At 48.3% G+C, this 21,628-nt stretch overlaps 1 protein-coding gene across 8 annotated transcripts in view; it reads right to left on the bottom strand.

Annotated features, from left to right (window-relative positions):
- Positions 1 to 150: 150 nt before the first annotated feature.
- SEMA6C (semaphorin 6C) overlaps positions 151 to 21,628 on the bottom strand; it is a 100,246-nt gene continuing 78,768 nt past the window's right edge. For 7 of the 8 annotated variants that reach the window (XM_061606883.1, XM_061606886.1, XM_061606885.1 and 4 more), the window contains 3 exons: positions 20,309 to 20,359; positions 16,813 to 16,968; positions 151 to 3,813 (listed from right to left, as the gene is read on the bottom strand). In XM_061606883.1, coding sequence (XP_061462867.1) covers positions 2,555 to 3,813; positions 16,813 to 16,968; positions 20,309 to 20,359 — 1,466 coding nt within the window. In that variant the 3' untranslated portion in view covers positions 151 to 2,554. The remainder of the gene's footprint in view (positions 3,814 to 16,812; positions 16,969 to 20,308; positions 20,360 to 21,628) is intronic. The other variant, XM_061606890.1, reaches the window with a different exon arrangement.

Here is a 21,628-nt window from a genome sequence, read left to right as displayed (position 1 = left end):
CCGTAGAGGGGAGGGCAAGATGTTCCCCATCACTGTTTTGGATGATGAAAAATGGCCAGGAGAGGGGTGGCTCTTGCTCCACGGACAACCCCCTTCCAAATCCCCCAGGAAATCAAATAAATAAAAAGGAACTGCCTTTCAAGACATAAAGAGATTATATATATATATATATATTTCAAGCACCAACAATCCTTCTGGATACCAAATGTACACAACCCCAGTGCTATCGAACGGCGCACTGGCTTGGCATTCCTACACAGTAGGATTAATTTTTTGTTCTTTTTCAAATGGTTGTTCTTTTTTGCTTCTCATATAACGAAGTTAAACAATGAAATGTTCACATCTATTTATACTTTTGTACAATGCTTTTGGAACGATGTTCCGAGGAGTGAGCCAAAAACCATTACAGGTGCATTTTTTTAAAAAAAAAAAATTGGAATGGGGTTTTTGGCATAGCCTGACACCCTTCCAGCCCCCTTCCCTTGGTTTGTATTCATGGGCAGGATAAACTGTCCTTACAAGGGGACAGTAGCGGCTGGCTCTCTCCAAGGAAATAATTCCTCTCTCCCCCCACCACTCGTCGACTTGCTACCAAATCCATGAACGATACGGCCAACAATTTGAGGGGCTGATGTAAACATATGCGGAGATTCAAAGCGGGGACTATAAAAAGAGCCTTTTCCTTTTTAATCTTACAAATTCTAAAAATGATTGTGTCGAATAAATAAAAGAGACGGAGCTTAGCCAGACTTTTCCCTGGTCACCTCTGGCGGGTCAGAATCACCTTGAGGTGACCAAGCTGGAGAATTTGTCAACTGGGAGCAAGTCTGTTCTTTCACCTTTTTTGGCGTTTGAATTGCCAGTGAGAAAGACAGGTATGCGTAGTACAAAATCCTTGGAAGCAAGTCCACCGAAGTTCTGGGACTAATTTGTAAAACTGGCTTAATTAGTTTTTTAAAATAATAGTACGAATAACAAAACAGAATAAAGGAGTGAGTAAGGACCACGGGAGTAAATGGACAATCTTAACTCCATCTTCTTGGCAATGGGAATTAATCTGGAAGGAGCAAGGTCCAAGAGAGGAGAAAATATTAGAGAGAGAGGGGGAGGGTAATGGGGCAGATCCGGACAGTGCTCTCCGAGAGAATTCTGCACTCATCACCCCCTAAACAACCCAAATGGAGAAGGATGGTGTGTTCAGCATCAGGAAAAGGGCCATGGAAAGTGAATGAAACAAATAGGCCCTGACGGGAGAGGCAAGAGGATTTCAATGCTACATTTTCCTCTCCAGAAGGAGTCCAGAATCTACAATATTCTTGCTGAGGAGGTAACCCAGAATGGCTTTCCATGGGAGCAGAAGCAACTTTGCTCTCCAGAATAAGCCACAACACAATCCTTTTTGTCCCAAAGATCAGGTCCATCAACTTGATACAAGAGATCCACACATTCCGGAAACGAATCCCCAAGGATGACTGTCACGGGCCTGGCTTTGAGTGTCCGCTTCACGTTTCCAAGGTGGCCGCTCAGAAAAATAAATAAAAAGATGCCACAGCTGTGGGTTGGGGGCCAAACTCTTTCCCACTAAGGATGTGATGTTCTAGACCCAAGAAATGTGCTGATGATCTGGCTCTGAAGCCAGATTTCATGCCTAAGGGGGCCATCACCACCACAAACGTGCCATAGTCTAATTTCAGAAAGGCCTGGACCACCACAGCTTCCCAGCCTGGTTAAGGAAATGGTGAACCTCAAAAAGGAACAAAAGCCAATTCAAGATGAAAATAACTAAACCAGTGAGGCAGAAAACTGTGAGCACCCAGGTCCGCAGTGATTTTGCCCAGCAAGCATGGAAATGCAACATTCTAAAAACTCAAGAGTCCAAGTTCTCCTTTGGAGAGGCTAAAGGTTCTAGTCCTCATGCCACCCAAGAACTTTAAAAAACATGGGGATTTGGAGAGAGAGAAGTAACCGAGGCAATTCCATAGCTGCCTCCTAGGACTACCAATTGCTGTAGTCTCTATCCCTTTTTTCTTAATCCATCTCAGCTATCTACCTTCTGTGCGTCCACAGAAACAAGCTTGCCTACATTTTTGGAAGCAGAATTATGTGACGATGGGACAAAAGTAATTTATTAATCACCATAGGCGCAGAAGGCCTTATTTGCATAATTAAAACTATGAGTGCTCGGGATTCGGGCACAGCTTTGCCCGCAAAAGCCCCCCATCTCCATCTCAGTGCATTCAAAGAGAGAGAGAAATGGGCTGAATTAGCTTCCTTTGGCAAATTGCTAAGTGGTCATTGGGATCACTGCCTACCGCAATGGGAAGAGAGAAAAACCCAGCACTTCCCTCCCACCGTTTCCCATCTGCACACAGACCCCACCCCACTGCAAGGCACGCTGGGAGATGTAGTCCCGGGGTGTGTGTGGAACGGTCCCTCCAACTGCTTGCCATTTTGGAATGGCAACGGTGAGGGCCCCAAAATAGCAGGGCGGCAGGTTCCGTGCCCCACAGCTCTGGAATCTGGGTGGTCAGGCAAGCTTCTCACCCCCAGTGGCTCAGTAATTGAACTGCCCAGAAGACTGGGCCGGAGGCGATGAAGGCATGAAGAGCAACTGGGAAGGTCCGCCCGGCTTGATCATGGAGACCGACCGCTTGATGCCACCGTGGCTGGGTAGCGAGACCTGGTCTCCGTAGCTGTGCTGCCTGGAGAGGAAGATGGCATGGTGGTGGCCCTCCTGGGGCACCGATGTCCCTGTGGAGTGCATGCGGGTGAGGAGGGCCGGCGGCTGCCTCCCCGATTGGCCAAGGCTGTGGTGGCGCAACAGCATCCCCCCGCCACCCCCGCCAACGTTCACAAGCTTGGGGGCTATGCAGAGCGAGTGTCTGTGGGCAGGGTGCGGCCTGCCTGCCTTCTCCAGGCAGGCTTGCGGGGGTGGGTCTGGGGGGACATCAAGCCTTCGCGGCAGGCTGTCCCTGGGCAAAGTGGACGAGCTGTAATATGGGGCGCTCTCGACGTCAGGGATCTTGGGCTGCACCCGGTTGGCAAAGGACATGGAGCAGTGGGGAGTGGTGGATGGGAAGTGGACAGGGAGGCCCCCCAGGCCCTTCTTGGGGGAGCCGTTGGTTTCATGGAGGTGCTTCAAGAGCTCCTCCAGCGCCGTCACTTCCACCCCTTTCGGCAAGTAGCTCTGGGAGTGCCGCAGCAGGACCCGCTCCGAGTTCGGGATCTTCTTCTCGTCCAGGTAGCCCATCAAGGGAGAATCATAACCATGGACGTTGCCAGGAACTGCCACGGCACTGGGGTACGGGAAGTGGTGAGAACTGGAGACGGGCATGTGGATCAACGGCACCTTCCCTTGCGATTCCTTGGCATTGTTGAAGTTCTGGTTCTTCTCCCACTGGTTCCGGATAGCCTTCATGTTCTTCATTGGCAGCTCTGGCGTGGACTCCGGTGTCGGCAAGCCAGAGAGCTCTGGGTGATGGGCTTTGGCTGCGGTGCTGGGCAGCTCCTTCTCGTTGGGGAGCAGGGTGGTATAGAGCTTTGTGGCGGAGGCTTCCATCAAGCTCTCTTTGGCCTGGGTCTCCAACAGGCCATTCATCTTGGCCAAGCTCCGGAGGGACAGCGGGCGCTGGATGCCATTCTCCGGGTCCTTGTTGCCATGCTTGGCCTTCTGGAAAGCGTGGTTGCAGTAGCAGGAGACAAACAGGCCCGAGAGAAAAGCGCCCAGGATGAACGCCACAAAGATGCAGCCGATCAGGAAGGTGAAATGGACGGTCCTGGAGTCCTCGCGCCCATCTGACTCCTGTCTCACGCCTGAAGCAAAAATGGGAGAAGCGGAAGGAGAATTAGCAAGCAGAAGCCACCCACGCCCATTTCACGGTATATCACCAGGATCCATTCGATGACCAAGAAAAAGAATTTCTGGGAAGGATTTTGCAAAAGGGCCAGAAAACACGGGCTCGTTGTGACGTCTTTTTGACCGTGCACAAATCACAAGCCGTTTAAAATAAATAAATAAAAGGTTGTTATCTAATGTTCGGCCCCTGAAGCTAGTCATACCCATTAATTTCAATAGCTCCACTCAGAACTAACATTAGATACAACCCAATGTTACCACTGAAATTTCACTTCAAGCAAAACAAAACACAAATCCTCAGTGTGAAATTTCTGAAGAGAAATTTGGAGATCAGCCAAGCAGAGAAGAGGATTGTGGTTTTTTTTTTTAACATAAGGCTAGCATTAGTCTTGGATTCTTTTTAAATACATACACGCAAGCACACCCCACAGGGTACATCGATACCATATTTTAAAACACATGCCTTCCCCCGCAGAGAATCCTGGGCGCTGTAGTTTGCCCCTCACAAAGCTATTAATTCCCAGCACCCTTAACAAACTACAGTTCCCAGGATTCTTTGAGGGAGGGAGAAACCATGTGCTTTAGATGTGCTTTCAATGTACGGTGTCGATGTGACCTGAGCTTCACACCAACGTACAGATGGAACAGCCAGGAGATGGGATGATTGGGGAGGATGACTGGAGATGGTCAACGGGAAATGGGAATGGGGGGCGTTGGGCGTTCAATGGGATGGATTTTGGAGATGTCAGCCCACCAGATCGAACGGCACTAGATGGTGCCCAACCTTCTTTTACTGCTGCCGCAAAGCTGCAGGACTCCTCCCCCTCCCTGTGTGGTTGTGGGAGTGTCCTATGCTCAGGAGCAGGCCCTATCGAGTTCAATGGGACTGGCCCCCAGGACATGGGGAGGCAGGATACGGCTGGGCGGATTTCAGTCTATTTCCAGTTTGTGTCAGTGTCGCATGTGTATCCCTCCCAGAGATATCGACGGACTCCCAGCAGCCAGCATGGCCAACAGTCAGGGGGGATGGGAGTTGTAGCCTGCAACATCTGGAGGGCAACAGGGTCTCCATTCCTGGATTAATCTAATCTAGTCAATGTTGCAGCTCTCATGTTTTTCATCCAGTGTCAAAGGGGAAAAAAATAATCACACTAACGGTTTTTGGGGTGTATTTTCTACCCCAATGAGATTTCCATTATCTTGACCCCAGATAACATTTGTGTCCGTGGCATCAGAAGACGTCTGCTTGACAATACCCAACCCAAAGAATGTTGTCCTTTGTTGACCTGTCCCTGACCATTTTTCTATGAAAAATTGACAGGGTGTTTTACTGTCCCAATGCGCTAATCTTGGCTGGAGTAGTAAATACACCCCAATGCATTCCTGGGAGATGTTATGCCCCAGGTGTTTTTCATTTGCTTGTTTGCAGAAGGAAAACGGTAAGTGGTAACCAGTTGAAATTTGGGGACGTTGTACCAGTGACAGTTTGGGACAACGTCTTAGAATGACAACCCTGTCACTCTACTTTTGTGGAAACTGCACAATGAAAAGTGCACCGGTGGTATTCTGGTGTCCTACAAGTCTGGGTGTTTTTTTTTAAAGTGGTGCTCAAGTCTCAAAGGAAATCTGAATTTCCGCTCACAAAGAATGACTCAGGGGTTGAGCCCTGCAATGTTTTCCTTATAACAACTTTGCCAGTGGCATGCATGGGGGGGGGGGCTCTCATAGACATTTCTTAGCCCCATCCTCTTCTACTTGATCCACACCCATTTAGCACTGGTTCCTCCTGTCTGGCCACGCCCTTCAGAGGAGCAGACATTGAGGGAAAAGTTCCCCTGAGCCTGTGCAGAGTGCTTCCCTTCTCTCTCTCTCTCCCCCCACAACTTAGCAACTGCAACATTGTCCCCACACACTTAGAGTGAAGAGGCCTGGATCTCATTCTGAGGCTCCATATGCAGAAAACCTCTCTGGAGAAAAGCTAAGGGCCGCTTTTTAATCCGCTAGAGCCAGGCCAATTTTTTTCTCTCTCTAAAATGTGGCCCAGAAATTTGATTCCTGCACACAAAGATACGGCCGTCCACTTTAATTCACCTTTGGAAAGACTGTGGCTCTGTGGCGAAGCACCGGCCTGGCACGCAAAAAGGTCCCAGGTTCAACCCCCCATAACGGCATCTCCAAGTAGGGCTGGGAACATACCCCTTCCTAAAACCCTGGAGAGCCACTACCTGTCAGTGCAAACAACCCTGAGCCGCATGGAGCAGTGGACTGACTCCAGAGAAGGCAACTTCCTCTGTTCTTGTTCAAATCAGCCTTTTATTTCGATCCATGAGGACTGGAAACTTACTCTTGATTTTAAGAGAAGGGCCGCAGCAGCTCCAAGAGCATCTGCTTTGCATGCCAAAGAGACCAGGTTCAATGCCCGGCATTTCCAGTTGGGGCTGGTGAGAGATTCCCCTTCTGAACCACTGGAGAGCTGCCGCCAGTCAGTGCAGACACTACTGAGCTTCATGGATCAGTGGTCTGACTCGGTGTTCCTCAGCTTTACACATGCTTAAATGTGCTCGTTTGTGTGCAATGGACCTAGCAGAACAGCCATAAACCCCCATGGAGATTAAAACTTTTAAAACCCTTTTAACGAGCCTTTTTAAACAGCTCAGACTGTACAATAAAAACACTAATTTCAAGAAAATGGTTCACTTACAATGGCTTTAAAAGGGGCTTATATAAAATTGTCACTTACATAGCACTTGTAATGGAGCAGGGCAATAAATATTACTATTTAATAATAATAATAATAAAAAATCTTTATGCTGTATAAAATTGAATCCCACTTACCTAGCACTTCAGAAACAGGCAAGATCTACAGTTTTATAATACAATAATAATATCAATTACTTTTAATTTCACTGCAGGTTATGTTGTACAGGAAAGATCTTTACTGCTATGCCAATTGCAATTTTAGCAGGACAAACAGGCAGAACATTTTTTTTTTTTTAGTAATAAAGTTCATTCTTTTATTGGATTTCCCCCCACCCTCACCCCCGGTGCATTTTGCTAATTATCTCTGCCACTCTCACTTTGCCTGTGCTTTTTCAAAGTCTGAACACGACAATTTGACAACTTAAATATTGGAACTTGGTTCTGCCTTGTGCTGTGTAAACAGCAATCACTTAGATAAAGTGCTTTCAACCAAAAAAGTACAAAATTATTTCATACAACTATGGGGAACCTTGGGCCAGGGGTCAAATGTGGCCCCCAGGCCTCCAAATCTGGCCCTTAGAACTCTCCCAGGCCAAGCCCCTTAGCAGCTCTGATTCACACCCTCCTTGAGAGCTTTTGCTTGGCTGGAGCGTGTCCCTGAAATATGACTCTTGCTTGCCTGGATGGGGTAAGTGTGTCTGCGCACACGCGTGCATACACAAGTATAAACCTCTGACTTTTGCATGGTTGTAATGCAACCTACTATATAAGGGCGTAAATCACATCCTTTGGCCCCACCACTGGCATGCGGCCCTCAGAAGGTTTCTCGTGGGGGAATGTGGCCCTCAGTCTGCAAAAGGTCCTCCAGCCCTGATTAACTGTGATAAGGGCCTACGCTAGTGGCTCACAGTGCACTCCTATACATGCCTACTCAGAAGTAAAGCCAACTGAGCTCAACATGGCTTATTCCCAGGTAAATGGATATAGGATTTCACCCTAAATCGATGTTTATTTAGAGAGAGAGGAGAGGGCAATTTGTGCATGCTTCACGGTTTAGTTGTACATTTCCCTAGAATTCCCTTTTCATTGTGGTGCTGGTGTTTGTTTGTTTTTTAAAAATGGGCTGGTTTTATTGTGCATTTGAATTGTGGATGTTTATTTCAATCTGCTGATGAAACTGTTTTATTGTGTACTTTAACTGTGTGTGTTTATACTTTTTTGCGATTGGTTTTATACTTGCAAACCTCTTAGAAGCCAGCTTGGGAATTAAGCAGCATCTTAATTTAGTAATAACAACAACAATTAAAAATATTTATTATTATTATTATTATTAGTTTATTACATTCCTATCCCACCATTCCTCCAAGGAGCTCAAGGTGGCGAACACAGTTCCCCTCTCTCTCCGTTTTAACCTCACAACAGCCCTGTGAGGTTGGCTATGCTGAGAGACGGTGACTGGCCCATAGCCACCCAGTGAGCTTCACGGCTGAGTGGGGATTTGAACTCTGGCCTCCCAGGTCCTAGTCTGACACTCTGACCACCGTAAGAGAACTGAACCCCATTATTCTTAAACAGGCAAATGTCTGGTTAGATTCGATCAAGGGATTCTGGGTGAACAAGTGGCTAAGGGTTTGCTGGCAAGAGAAAACTGGGCTCCTGCTGGGAGGAAGGGCAGGATATAAAGCAAATAATCAACAAATAAATAAAAAGCTAGATTTTAATAAAGTGCTGTTCCTGGGCTTAAAAGGAGAAGTGAGAGAAGACCAAGTACCCCAAAATAAACTAGGACCGGGCAAAAACCACAAGAACAGAGAAGAAGGGTTTCATGCTGACCACAAGACCAGGGCACACCCACATACATAGGGATGATCTTGGGAAGGCCCAAGAGGCACGTGCGTTTGCGCCGAACCAAGAAGAGGGCTGGAAGTTCACCTCGTTGGTCATGGCAAAGGCAATTGGAAAGAATCTTTAACAAGGTACAGTGGAAATAATGGGGGTCTTATCTTTGGGGTCTGAGAGGTCCCACGTCCAGGGGTGTAAGATGTCTTCCCAGGGGGTCCTGTCATTCTAAGATGGTCTGGATTGTGTATGTGTATTGATCTAGTGCTGGTGTCCTTCAAGCCTATCCACACTGTATTAGGTACAATTCTTTTTATAATAAATTCTTTTATCTATTTCTGGAGTCCAGTGGTTCTGTTCAAATTGCTAGCCCACCCTCATGACCTAGAATGTGACAGACTATCTGCAGTCAGATCATAGAATCATAGAATAGTGAGTTGGAAGGGGCCTATAAGGCCATCAAGTCCAACCCCCTGCGTAATACAGGAATCCAAATCAAAGCATTCCCGACAGATGGCTGTCCAGCTGCCTCTTGAATGCCTCCAGTGTCAGAGAGCCCACTACCTCCCTAGGTAATTGGTTCCATTGTTGTATGGCTCTAACAGTTAGGAAGTTTTTCCTGATGTCCAGTCGAAATCTGGCTTTCTGCAACTTGAGCCCATTATTCCGTGTCCTGCACTCTGGGACGATCGAGAAGAGATCCTGGCCTTCTCTGTGTGACAACCTTTCATGTACTTGAGTGCTGTCATATCTCCCCTCAGTCTTCTCTTCTCCAGGCTAAACATGCCCAGTTCTTTCGGTCTCTCCTCATAGGGCTTTGTTTCCAGTCCCCTGATCATCTTTGTTGCCCTCCTCTGAACCCGTTTATAGTTAAACTGAGATCACATCTTCAGAAAATTTAGACATAAAAATAATTCCTTCTCCGCTACACCACATTTATTATCATCATCATCAACAACAACAACGACAAAAATCTGTCACTGTACACAGATTTGAAACTAGAATATTAAAGAGTACTAGAGAAAGGAGATTAAGGTTGTTATTTCTAAAGCTGGATAAATTGAAAAAATCCACATGCTTTAAATTAATCCAGAATGAGCAGCAACGATTCGGCCAAGCTGCTCTGGGATGAGTTTGTGCCTTCCAGACCTAGACTATCAGGAAAAGCCATCAAGGCATTGACTGGCTTGTGATTAAAAATGTGGAAAAAGAATAAGAGAAGGTGAGCGGGCGGGGGGGGGGGAGAAATAAAAAGGAAAACCAGATGGGGAAAGGGGGAAGGGATGAGTAAAGGCCTGAAAGCTGAGGGGAAAATAAAAATATTAGGGTTGCATCTAACGTTTGTCCTACTCAGAGTAGACCCCTGAGAAGATTGGCTGTGGGCTGTGTCTGTTCCTCCCTGGCTCATGAATCGTGGCCTTCCATTTTGGTCCCTCCCATTGCCTGGCACCCACTATTGAGGTGAGAAAACAAGGAAAAAGAGGCACTTTTAATCAGCTTCAACCCTGAGGACATCAAAGTACGCAAGTGCCCGGGGTTACATAGAACTCTGCATCGCATGGGAGAGGGAGCTGGATCCCTTCCAATGAAGAGCTCAGTGCAACCTGGAAGATTGCATTCTCCAACCATGACAGAGGTCCACACGATTTGGCCCTCACCGCTTTGGGGAAATCCAGCCACCTAAAGCGCCATTGTTACTGGCAAGCCACCACAACAGGCCCAGCTGTGACCCTCACCCCGTGCCAAAACAAAGCCTAAGTTGGTGGACCTGAACCAAACGCATATGTGTTCCATTTATCCATGCCCCCCATCCCAGTGGAGGCTGGTGGTCCCCGTGTCAGTGCAGCACCTTGGACAGCTCCTTGAGAGTCCAGACTAAAACCTGGGGTGGATTCCCTGCACCGCTGGCACTGGGACCGCCAGCCTTCACTGGGCCCCACCCTCCTCCCCACTTCTCTGTTGTCTCGCATATGGGTCAGTTTCAGAATGGAGGCTCCTAGGGGCCAGGGGTCTGCCTAGATGAACCAATCATAAGCCACCTTCCTTTACTCTTTTGCGGCTGGATATTTATACCTTGTGAAAATGTACGGATATTCAGGATGCACGCACACACACACAGAGGCCCAGTCCGAAGAGGTTACCTCTCCCCACCCTAGGCCGGTGCTTCTTTCAGAAGGAAATCTTGATGGTGGTCAGGAGGACCAAAGAGCTAGCCCATTCTTCAACAGAACCAGACTATCAGGCATCAGGGAGGAAGTTAGCTCCCAAGCTGAGTGGGCCACTCACAGCTTGGCAGATTTGTGTGGTCATCTGAAGAGCAAGGAAACCTCAGAACCAAGACCGTCGCAGACACAGAGGAATTTCCCGGCACGTGCCAAATGCCGTGTCCCCCTCCCCCCCTCCCCCCCTCCCCGCAAGAACACATTTTTGTAGGAAGGACAGGTGCATGTGCTGGGAGAGAATATATTAAAAGATTTGCTGAACAGGCAAGCCTTTCCATAGATCCTGACATGCTGGAAAAAAGAAGGGGGAGAATCTCATGCGATTAGTAACTGAGAAATGCCGTACCCAAGAAGCACAATTGTTCAGGCTCTCTCTCTCTTTCCCCCCAGTTCCCTGGCGCTCACGTGCACGAGTGTGTTATCACAAGCCCCCACCCGGCGAAACACGGATCCATTCCACCGAGAAGCCGCTGGGCTGTTAGAGGAGGATTCAAGGGGTGGCACTCACATCCACCAAGGGGACTGGACGGCTGGTGTCCCAAGCAAGACACGCACCACCTAACATCAACACTGCCCACACAGATTGCGCCTCTTCTATCCACCGCCTCACAAATCTCTCTCGCCAGCGGCCTCTGAGCCTCTGGGCTGGTGGCTCTGGGGAAGGGGGGCATCAGGATTCAAACCCAGCACCTAAAGCAAGAGCTCAACCCCGAACGGTTGCTCAATGCCATCAAGAGGAACCCGAGCCAGCCTTCCAGAGCAGGGGCAGAGAGTGTGGTGCCCTCCTGATGTTGCTGGACTCCAAATCCCATCAGTTTCGCCCCTGAGCCAGCCAGCATTGTCCAATGGTCAGGGATGGTGGTTGGAGTTGTCCAGAATCCCCTTCCCAATGGTAGCCAGACAAGTTATCTTTAGGAAGCCCAGAAGCCGCCCTGGGCTCCTGTTGGAAGGAAGGGCGGGATATAAATCAAATAATAAATAAATAAATAAGCCGGGCACTAGAACATCAGAATAAGGGTCGTCTTCAACTCAGCCCTACTCAGAGCAAACCCACTGAAACAAATGAACCTAAGTTAGTCCTGCCTATTCACTTCAATGGGTCTGCTCCGAGTAGGACTAGCACTGAATACCAATCCCTAGAATGCTTCCTCCCTCCTGACTCTCGATAGCAACTCTAGAGAGGAAGAAGTTGAGAATTTGATTTTGCATCGCAGGAAACACGTTCAGTTCTCTCCATTTCTGCAACACTTGGGTAATTTTTTTTTAAAGTCCTCTTGAAAATTTGTCAGCGTTTGAGTTGCTCCTAGTAGACACATTTCCCCCCTGTGCAGAGTTGCCGCACATCATGCATTTTTGTACCGCTCAGTGCATTTTTATCTGTAGGCTTTCCTCTAACGTACAATTTTGCACGCTTTTTTGGGTGGGGAGGGGGCTGGAGAGCTTTGTCACAAAATCCAAAGAAATGCGAATTTCAAAGGATAGCTGCGTTTCGATTCTCATATGGTTTCTGGAAGAGCGAGCGAGGCAGGTTCGCATTGAAATGTAAAACGAACCACATCCATCCTGTCCCGCTTTACCAGTGGGATGACCTGATGCTGTTTTGAACATTAATATTATTACGGAGGGTGCTTTTAGTGCACTCTTCATTTTCAGAAAGAGGAACGAGAAGCGAACAGTTCCTTCGATAAATACCGTCTCCCCTTCCCCCCCTTTCCTTCTCCCCCTCAATGCAAAAGCAGGAAGTCTTATTTTTCCTGCCTTTTACAAAATTCCACCGTAAAAGTCCCACAGCTGCAGGGGTTGTTAAGTTCCAAGACAAAATAGCAAGAGCAACAATCTCATTTCCATGCCTTCCCCAGGCTCTGTCTCAAACACGCACCGTCTCTTGCGCCAGAACTGAAACCATTCATTCCTCAAACCCGTCCTGCTGTCATAGAATATTAGAAAGCCGCCCGGCGAAACTGCTTCGCAGCAGATTCAGGAGAGGCAAAAAGGAAAGGCTTCTTTATGTAACGCATAGGAAGATGCCATAAAACTTGTGGAACTTCTTGCCACAAGTTCTGGTAGCAGCCAGCAGTTTAGAGGGCTGGAAAAAGGAGGGAGAGGAGAGGTGGGTGGATGGCTATTGTTCATGAAAGCTATATGGAGCCTGCGGATTCAGGGGTAGTGTACCCCGGGAACCAGCAGCTGTGGAGCAGCAACCACTAGGTAATGCTTCCTTCAAGCTGTGCCCAGGATGTTGGACTAGTAGGCAGACCGGCAGTCTGACCCAGCAGGGCTCTCATTATGTGTCTCCAGTTAACCTACTGGGGGGGGGCGGTAAGGCTAGGAAGGAGACATTTGATTCACTTCACATCTATTTAACACATTCTGAAACAATATGACAACTAAAACACAGCCATTCAAAACTTGTCCTCGTCCGAATTTTCCAATGCAGTTCTCTAACAAACGTTTACAAAAATGCATATATTAGAGGACAATGTGCATAAAATGAATACTTATTTATATATTGTTCATTTTCCCAATCTTAAATACAGTTCTCTGCATTTTTGCAGCGATCTGCACTTTTTTTAAAAAAAACCTCATGAAATTTCTTCAGCATTCTTGTGCAAATTTCTCCTACTAGACGCATTTTTGTATGCAGTTTTGACGGAAGTACACATTTTTCCAAGCTATTTCTCCTAATATGATGCATTTTTATATGCTCGTTTCATGAATACATATTCATTTTTATGCACCCTTTCCCCTTACATATGCATTTTTGTAAACATTGTTGGAGAACTGCGTAGCAAAACTTGGAGATGTGCAAATTTTGAAGGATGGCTGTGTCGGTTCTCACATGGTTTCGGGAAGTGCAAATGTGACAATTTCAGCTTTATATGTGAACCAAACCAAATTTCTGCTCCTCAGAGTAGACCTATTGCCTTTAATAGACACAACAAACTTCAGCCCAATCATTTCAAGGGGTCTGCTCTGAGTAGTTGGGCGTCATCCACAGCCCCCATATTCCCATCCAAAAAGACCCATCGAGCGGGTAGAATGAATGCAAGCCATATGGAAGATGTTAAGTTTAAACAGCTGAGAACCAAATAAATAAATAAATAAATGCATCATTAAAAAAAATATACAAATTCGCCTCTTGGCAAGAATATCACAGACTAATTAACTATGGAGCTTTACCAAGAGTGCCTTTCCACCCCTCACCCCTTCCCCGTTCTGGGGCATGTGGTTTGAGGTTTTATTCTTCAAGCGTCTCCCTTCTTTTAAATAGAAGGAAACTCTCGTTTCGCACAGAGGCAACTAACTGCATCATGGCTCCACAATGGATCTCTACGAGGCAGGGATGTAGTCATCTGGGATCCCAGGGGATCTTAGACCCCTTACTTTTTTGGGAGCCAGGCGCCCCAGCAGGGTCCCTATGTCTCCAGCATCCCACGAGCCAATCAGCTGAAAGGGGAGTTTGTTAGCCGTTGAGAAGAGTCCCAACGAGTGTCGATGGCAAGCAAGCCTTTGTTGGTTCTGACTTCAAAAGGCCTAAGCAGAGTGAAAATTCCTTAATTGCAGAAGAGGCAGTGAATCCTGATGACAGTATCCCATAGACATCATCAAGCAATTTGGTGGCAGCGGGAGATAAATGTGGAGACACTGAATTAAGCCTTGCAAGCAATATCTGTGACAGTGAGAAAGGACAGTCAAACAGTGGCAGTGACAGAGAAGCAGGAAGCAGTATTCAAGCCTGGGCCAGATTATTTTATAATTTTAGAAGGTTTTATCATCTTAGGAGGGGATGTGCGCCTCATATGATCCTTGTAATGGCACCCACGCAAACACACCCCGCTGTGGTGGCAGGAAGCCTCTGAGCATGTACAGAGTGACCTGGCCTCAGAGTAAGTTGCAGAATCCATTCTGAAATCCTATTTTGCTCCCAGCTGATATGCTCCTCGCTAAATTGAAACACAAAATCCAGTTTATTTTTGGTGGCTGCTCTCGCTCCCCTGCTCTTCCCTGCCAGCTTCATTCACTCATTCTCTGCAGCTCTCTGGGGACATTTGCCTGCAATCTGAGGGCTATTTTCTCCCCTGCCAAAAACCCATCTCCTTGCATTTTGCTAAAAAAAGAAAGAAAAAGGGTTGTTTTGTGCACAGAAGAGTGTGTTCGTAATACACATTATGCTTAATTCTCCCCAAACGGCTCAGCTTTTTAAGAGCTATTTCCGCTCGTGGGCCTTTCTTTCTCTCCTGCTCTGTCTGTGCTACGTTTTCAACTCACGGAAAGCTTGTCGTTCCCCTCAACCCAGCCACAGAGCAACCCTGTGAGGTGGGACACTTTTCTTCCTGATTTACAAACGGGAAAAGAAAGGTTGCAAATGGACTCACTCAAAGCCCAGGCTGAATCTCACAGCAGATTGGAACAAGAATTAGAAATTAAACCTGGCTTGCAATTTAATATAAACCTAACTAATTTGAACTTCCCAAAACAATATGCAGCCGTCCTCTGAAATCTGTGCATCTCCAAATTTTGCAATGCAGTTCTCTGATGACAACAACAAAAATTATGTGAAAATGTGTATATTACGGATAAGTGTGGAAAATGTGTATTAGGGGAAACTGCTTGAAAAATGTGTGTATTATTTAGAAGAAACACATGCCCAAACTTTAAAGGCTGCTTTTCTAATTTTGTGGTTAATTTTAATGGATTTAATGGTCTGGGCCTCTTTTGTAACTTCACTTGCACAACACTTAGAAAAGAACAGGATTAAATGGCGTATAAATGGTTGAAAACAAAGAAATAGGGGGAAAATGCAGGTGAATTTTCAAGAGGATTAAAAAAAAAAAATTGCAAACTGATCCGGAATCTTAAGATTGGTAAAAATTGAGAGCAAAACTGACGGATGCATCCATCCCCAGATGAGACAGGGGCCTCTCGCACATAATGCTATAAGAGCATAGGACATGTCTTGCTGTGCCAACAGATTCAGCAGGCGCAAGATGAATCAGCCCAGAGGTTGATATTCCTAGATCGTTTTGATGACCTCCTTTCCGCACCTGTTGCTGTTCTGTGATAATCCTTCCCGAAACAGGAAGGACCACCAAGACGCACAGAACCAAACTTATTGTCTCACAGACATCCTCCTTCTGCAACCTTGCACCCAGGGGTGTAGTGGCAAATTCAGAAGTGCAGGATCCCTTCATATATGTCACAGTCATGCCCCCTTCTAAGATTATACAATAATCAGGCCAGGCTTGAATACCGCTTTCTGTTTCTCTGTCACTATCACCATTTGACTGTCTCTTCACACTGTCAAGAGATATTGCTGGAATTACTGCATTTGGCGCCTAACGTGTTTATCCCCTGGTGCTTGATGATGTCGATGGGATGTTATCATCAGGATTCACCATGTCTTCTTCTGTAGTTACAGATATCTCACTCTCTAAAACTTGGCTTGGCTAATCAACTAAAAAAGTTGTTGCCCTGGGTTCTTTCAGGAGGAAGAGCAGGAGATAAATTCAATCAATCAATCAATCAATCAATGCTTGCTTGCAATTGACGCTCATTGGGACTCTTGTCAGTGGCTAACACACTCCCTTTTCATGCTGACTGGCTCATAGGATGCTGGAGACATAGGGATCCTGCAGGGACCTGACTCCCCCCAAAATAAAGGGTCTAAGATCCTCCAGGACCCTTGACTACTACACTGCTGCTTGCATCATTCCTCAACTTTCTGAACACTTAAAACATTCTTTTTTTCAACTAAAATGTACATAGCTTCTCTCTCTCTCTCTCTCTCTCTCACTCACACACACACACACACACACACACCTTCAAATATAGAAACAAAGGCTTCACTTCTAATGTGTGCACATGCCCTCCCACACCTCCCACACACATGATCCCAAATAGACTCACACAAGCCTCACCCTCCGTGCAGGGAGAGGTGTCTGTGGCCTGCCCGGAAGCCCATGAGCAGCCTGCCCACCCCGGCAGTGCAATGCCCAACGTGCAAGACAGAACGGTGCATCTACTTCTACTTTCGCATGCCTCCACATTCCAGGTCACTCATTAAATGCAAGTGCGCCTCCCAACCGTTTCCCCCCCGTGCTGAGTTAGTGATTTTTGCGCAGCCCGTGGTTATCGTGGGAGTGCCGTACTGTGGGAACAGTGGGCGTGGGCCAGACGAGTGGGCCTGCTTCTTACCCTGCTTGCTCACAGCCACGTGGAGGGTGGAGCGTGGGTCCCCTGCGCCAGGGGCCAGGTGGGCATCAGGAGCCATGCTAGCGGGAAGAGACCCTGCGGGCGCTTCTGGGAAGGGTACGGAGAGAACGGTAGTGGCTACGGTGGTCTGCATCTGCCCTGCGTTACCAGTGACAAAGACAACATCAGCAACAGCAACAAATGGAGAGGGGAGGAGGGGAAGAAATAAAACAACGGGAAGTCGGAGAACGGACCCAGCCGGTTGTGGAGAATGGGGGCGGCCTCCAGAAAGTCCCCACAGTGGTGTGAAGGCTGTGGACACAGGCCTCCAAAAATATAGCACTGGAGCAGATACCTAGAGCAAGGATGGGCAGTGGAGGCTGATCTGGTGGGGGACTGCCCCACCCAACTGAATCTGCCCTCCGCCAGCCCCCATTCTCTTGCCTTGTGACTTATAGCCACTCCAGGGGGTGGCCCTAGCTATCAAGCTTCCTCCTCCTCCTCCCCATCTCTGTCCTTGTCAAGCTCAGCAGGGAGGGTGCATGTGGGTCAAACCATCCCTCTCCTGCAGCTTTCTAAAACAGCAGCTGGATGCCCACGGTGAAAGTGAGGTGAGCTACCCTCCCTCTGCAATTTGAGCATGGCCATAGGGCACAATCTGTGGAAATGGGGTGGGTTGTCTCAATTTATTAAAAAAAAAAAAACACCCTAAAGTACTGTAGCAGTGTAATTCAGTAAAAGCTGAGAGCCGCTAGAGAGGTTAAAAAAAATCCACAGGAGGGAAATGTCATTGTGATGAACGGCACGGCACACCAAGCTGCGCTATTAATGTGCAGATGGAGAGATCCAGGGTTTATCAGACGCTTGCCATGGACTCCGGGGAAACTGTCACAAAGGGCTGCATCCACTGTTAGCCCTACTCAGAGTAGACCTAGTTAAGAGCCAACCGGCCGTTCATTCATTTCAGTGGGTCTACTCTTGAGTCGACTTGAGTTGAATGCAACCCAATGTTAGTGCTACTCCAAGCAGACCCAGTGAAAATCTATCAGCATGGCTAACTGAGGCCCATTCATTTCAGTGGGTCTACTCTAAGTAGGACGCAGTTGGCGACCACCCCAAAATGGGACAGACGTCCCATTGTGTTTCGCTCCCCCCCCCCAAGAAAGCTACATGTCCTGTTAGCCACCAGGGCCCGATGCCTGCACTTAAAAGAACATGCAAGGGCCCCCAATTAATTGGTCGAGCTTGCACCACTGGGGGCCATTGCGCAAGCCGGCAGAGCCTCGGTTTGCCTGCGTGTCAGCCGGCCCCCAAAACGCTGAAGCAGCCAAGTTGCCTAATGAATCCCAGACGTTTTCCTCTCCCGCTCTGCAGTCCTCGCAGGAAGCGGCAAGTTGGAAGCTGCCAAGATTTGCAATGAGACGGGGATAAAAAGAGGGGGGAGGGGAGGAAATATGGGAAGGGGGAGGCCTGATGCTCCAGAAGACATCCCCCCCCAAAAATCACCCTCAGCTGACCCCAGAGCCCTACAATACTAGAACGACGCACCAATGGCCGAAAAATCAGGACACAGGTGATGTTCAAGAGAGGTCAGGTTTAAACCTGGCCCAGGTAATCTCACCCCTTCTTTGCCCCCCCATATGTTCACACTTCCAACCCTTCCCCCCCCCAGGCAATGCTAAGAGAAGCTGGCATTCTCTTCCCACTCCCATTAAATCAAGAGATTTCTCCCCTGCTGGGTAATTAATGGAGTTGCTTCAGTTCTAATTTTCTTCCAGGCATTTGACTGGCTCGGCAGTTTTCTTACTTGGGGGAGCTGGGCTTGGGGGGGACTAGGGGGGTAGCAAGATGGGGAAAGACAGACCTCCTGCGGGCAAGCTGATTGCGCGCTCAGATCTTCCTCGCCAGAGTTGCTGGCCCCATCTTTATGTCAGGACACCTGGGTTCTATTCCCCAGGCTCATTTAATGAGAGAAAGGTGCATGTGTAGGTCTTTCTTGCCCCACAAGCTCAAACGAGGGGGAGACCACCTTTTTTAAAAAAAAATCTCTGACCAGATGGGGCAATCTAGTCACACACACACACCCTGCACATCGGATTTCAAACCATGCAATGGCAAAGCAAGGGGAATTTCGAGGCTTGCAGTCCTACACAGAGCGATTCCCTCCTGCTTCACTGCTGACTTGACACGAAAGTGCCTTTTACGAAATCCGCCCCCTTCAATAAAAATTAGAACAGGGTCCAGGGAACCTGTGGCCCTCCCGATGGTGTCGGACTCGTGCCCTAACCATTAGCCACGCTGGCTGGGGCTGTAGAGAGCCCAGCACCATCTGAAGGGCCACAGGTCCCCAACCTCTAGCTTAGAGGAACGGATGAGCTACAGAAATTACACCCCGCCCTTGCCGGCCACAGAATCCATGCGATTCCAGACCCTCGGCTTGGCACAAAAATGGCCGTTGGCTTCCTGCTCCGTCAAGAGAGGGTCAAATCCTGCCCAGGCTGAGGCTACGAGTGAGGATACTGGTTGCTGGCCAGGAAGGAAGTGAGCAAAGGGGTCTCTCTCTGTCTATACAAAGACCATCTCTCTCCAACGTCAGAAAAGGGCGTGAGTTGCACACAAAACATTTGGGAAGTATCGATTTGCAAGGTCTCCACGGAAAGACGGCTGGGGGAGGTTAACCCCAACAAAAGTGAGGATGCCACCACCCCTCTACACATAATGATGGGAGTTGGATGTTGCTGGTGGGGTGAATGAAAAAAGGGGTGCTTGACGTGACAGGGAGAGATGGGGTGGGGGCGATCTGATCCTTCAAGACGCTCCTAGTTTTCAAAAATGGATTTGAGGCAATCCCCACACTTTCAGGCACAGGAGGCTGCGACTTTCAAGACAAACGTCCACAACCACCCCAATTCAGAAGAAGAAACTTTCAGTGGCTGAACTGGTATTTATAGGTCAGGAGTTGGCTGGCAGCCATCTTGGGCTTCAGCGGCAGCAGGCTGGTAACCACAGTAACACCGAAGGCCTTGGAGCGAAAGCTGATGCACCCCGGTCTCTTCCTTTACACAAAGGAGTCTTGGAGGCCCTCTCTCCGGGAAGAAATAAGACCGTCTCAGTGTCACTCCACAGAGCAGAAGCGTTCCTGCTGAAAACCACTGGAAGCCGATCGGCTCCTGTCAAGATGGAGCCCTCCACCCTCAAAAAATATGGTGCCCCCAAGACAGAGGCTGTTGCAACCTTGTTAAGACAAGTCCGACGCTAAACCGCCATAATGGGCTGATCCAAGATGGCGGCCCTTGAGTAAGGCTTCCCATTGGAACCTTGATGATTGCGCTGGACATTGGCTGTTGGCCGATCGCCCTCTACGCCCCCCCTAGAGTGCAGGACAGCGGGTGACTTTTTGTGTGTGGGCGGGTGAGGGGTGGAGTGAGCGATGGAAGGAGACGAGTGGGATAGGAAAGCCCATGAACTCGGGGGAAGGATGAGAGATGGATGTACTGACCATATGCAGAGTCGCTGGAGCCATCGTGGTTCCCGTGGGCCGTTATGACATCTAAAAAGGAATAGAGGAGAGAAGGGAAAGGTGTGTATGTGTGAATTAAGGGAAAGAGCGACGTGCACCTAGTCAGCCAAACCTGGAGGAATATTGGGAAAGGGAGAAGCAATTGGATCAGGCCCTGGGTGAAACGTGGCCCTCCAGGCTTCTCTACCTGGCCCTCACAAGTCTCCCCAGACAACACCCCTCACTGGCCCTGAATGGTTTTATCTAGCTAGAAGGCATCCTTGAACTCTGATGTTGCCTCTCACAGGCCTGGGCAGAGGATGGGTAGAAACCAGTCAACTGGCCAAAGGGGAAGTTTACGTCCATTGCCCCGCCTTCTTTTGCTTCTGGCCCTGCCCACCACTGGAATGTGGCCCTCGGGCAGTCACCCGGAATAGAATGCGGCCCTTGGGCTGAAAAAGAACCCACCCCCTCCCAGCTTTATATGGCGAAAACGCCTGGACTGGAATTTCACTGGAATATCAAAATGGGCTACCTTCCTGGCAGGCGACTTGGAGTTGGTGAAGGAAGCAGGAACTCTGCGGAGACTTCTCCATCTGTACAAGTCCCCCTTCCCACAAAAAATCCCTAACCACTAGTTCTTTTGGGGGGGAGTGACAGACCCCTTTAGGAGACGAGAAATGAAAGACTTCTCTCTTTGATTCTGCTGTCCTCAGGGGACTTTGATATGTGATGGCTTCAGTCCAGTCAGAAATGAGAAGGTGCATCAAGAACACCCTGATTATTAAGGGGCTTCCTCTCTGACCAATGTACTGGATGCACAGGCAAGCCAATCCGAGATATGAAGGTTTCTTTTCAAGACAAGTTACCAACATCAACCCTGGTCTGTCAGCCCTTTGCCCCACCCCTATCAATCCCTATCAGATGGAGAGGGTACCCCAAGTAGCTAGAGTGTCCACGTTCCTAATTTCTTACCCCTCTCCCCCAACAGAAATCAGAAGGGCATATTCCCCACAGTAAATTCTGGCTTTGAAGGGGATACTTCTCCATCACAAGCAGATCCAACATACCTTGCCTAAACATTTGCAATGTTTCTTATTATTTTATTAGGGCAAACAGGACACTGCCCCACCACCCTGTTTGCCATTGGCCAGTCCCCACCTGCCTGCCTTCTTGCTTACAGCCAATCAGGGGGTGGCTATGCCTGTCATTGGCTCCATCTCCACTTGTCATTGGCTCTTTCGCTGCCTGTCACTGGCTCTGTCTCCGCCTACTGTTGGCCTCCCCGAATTCTGCCCCACTGGGCACTATAGCCACCAC

Source organism: Rhineura floridana, chromosome 22 (genome assembly GCF_030035675.1).
Source record: "Rhineura floridana isolate rRhiFlo1 chromosome 22, rRhiFlo1.hap2, whole genome shotgun sequence".
NCBI lineage: Eukaryota > Metazoa > Chordata > Lepidosauria > Squamata > Rhineuridae > Rhineura > Rhineura floridana.
This window is presented reverse-complemented; position numbering and strand designations above follow the sequence as displayed.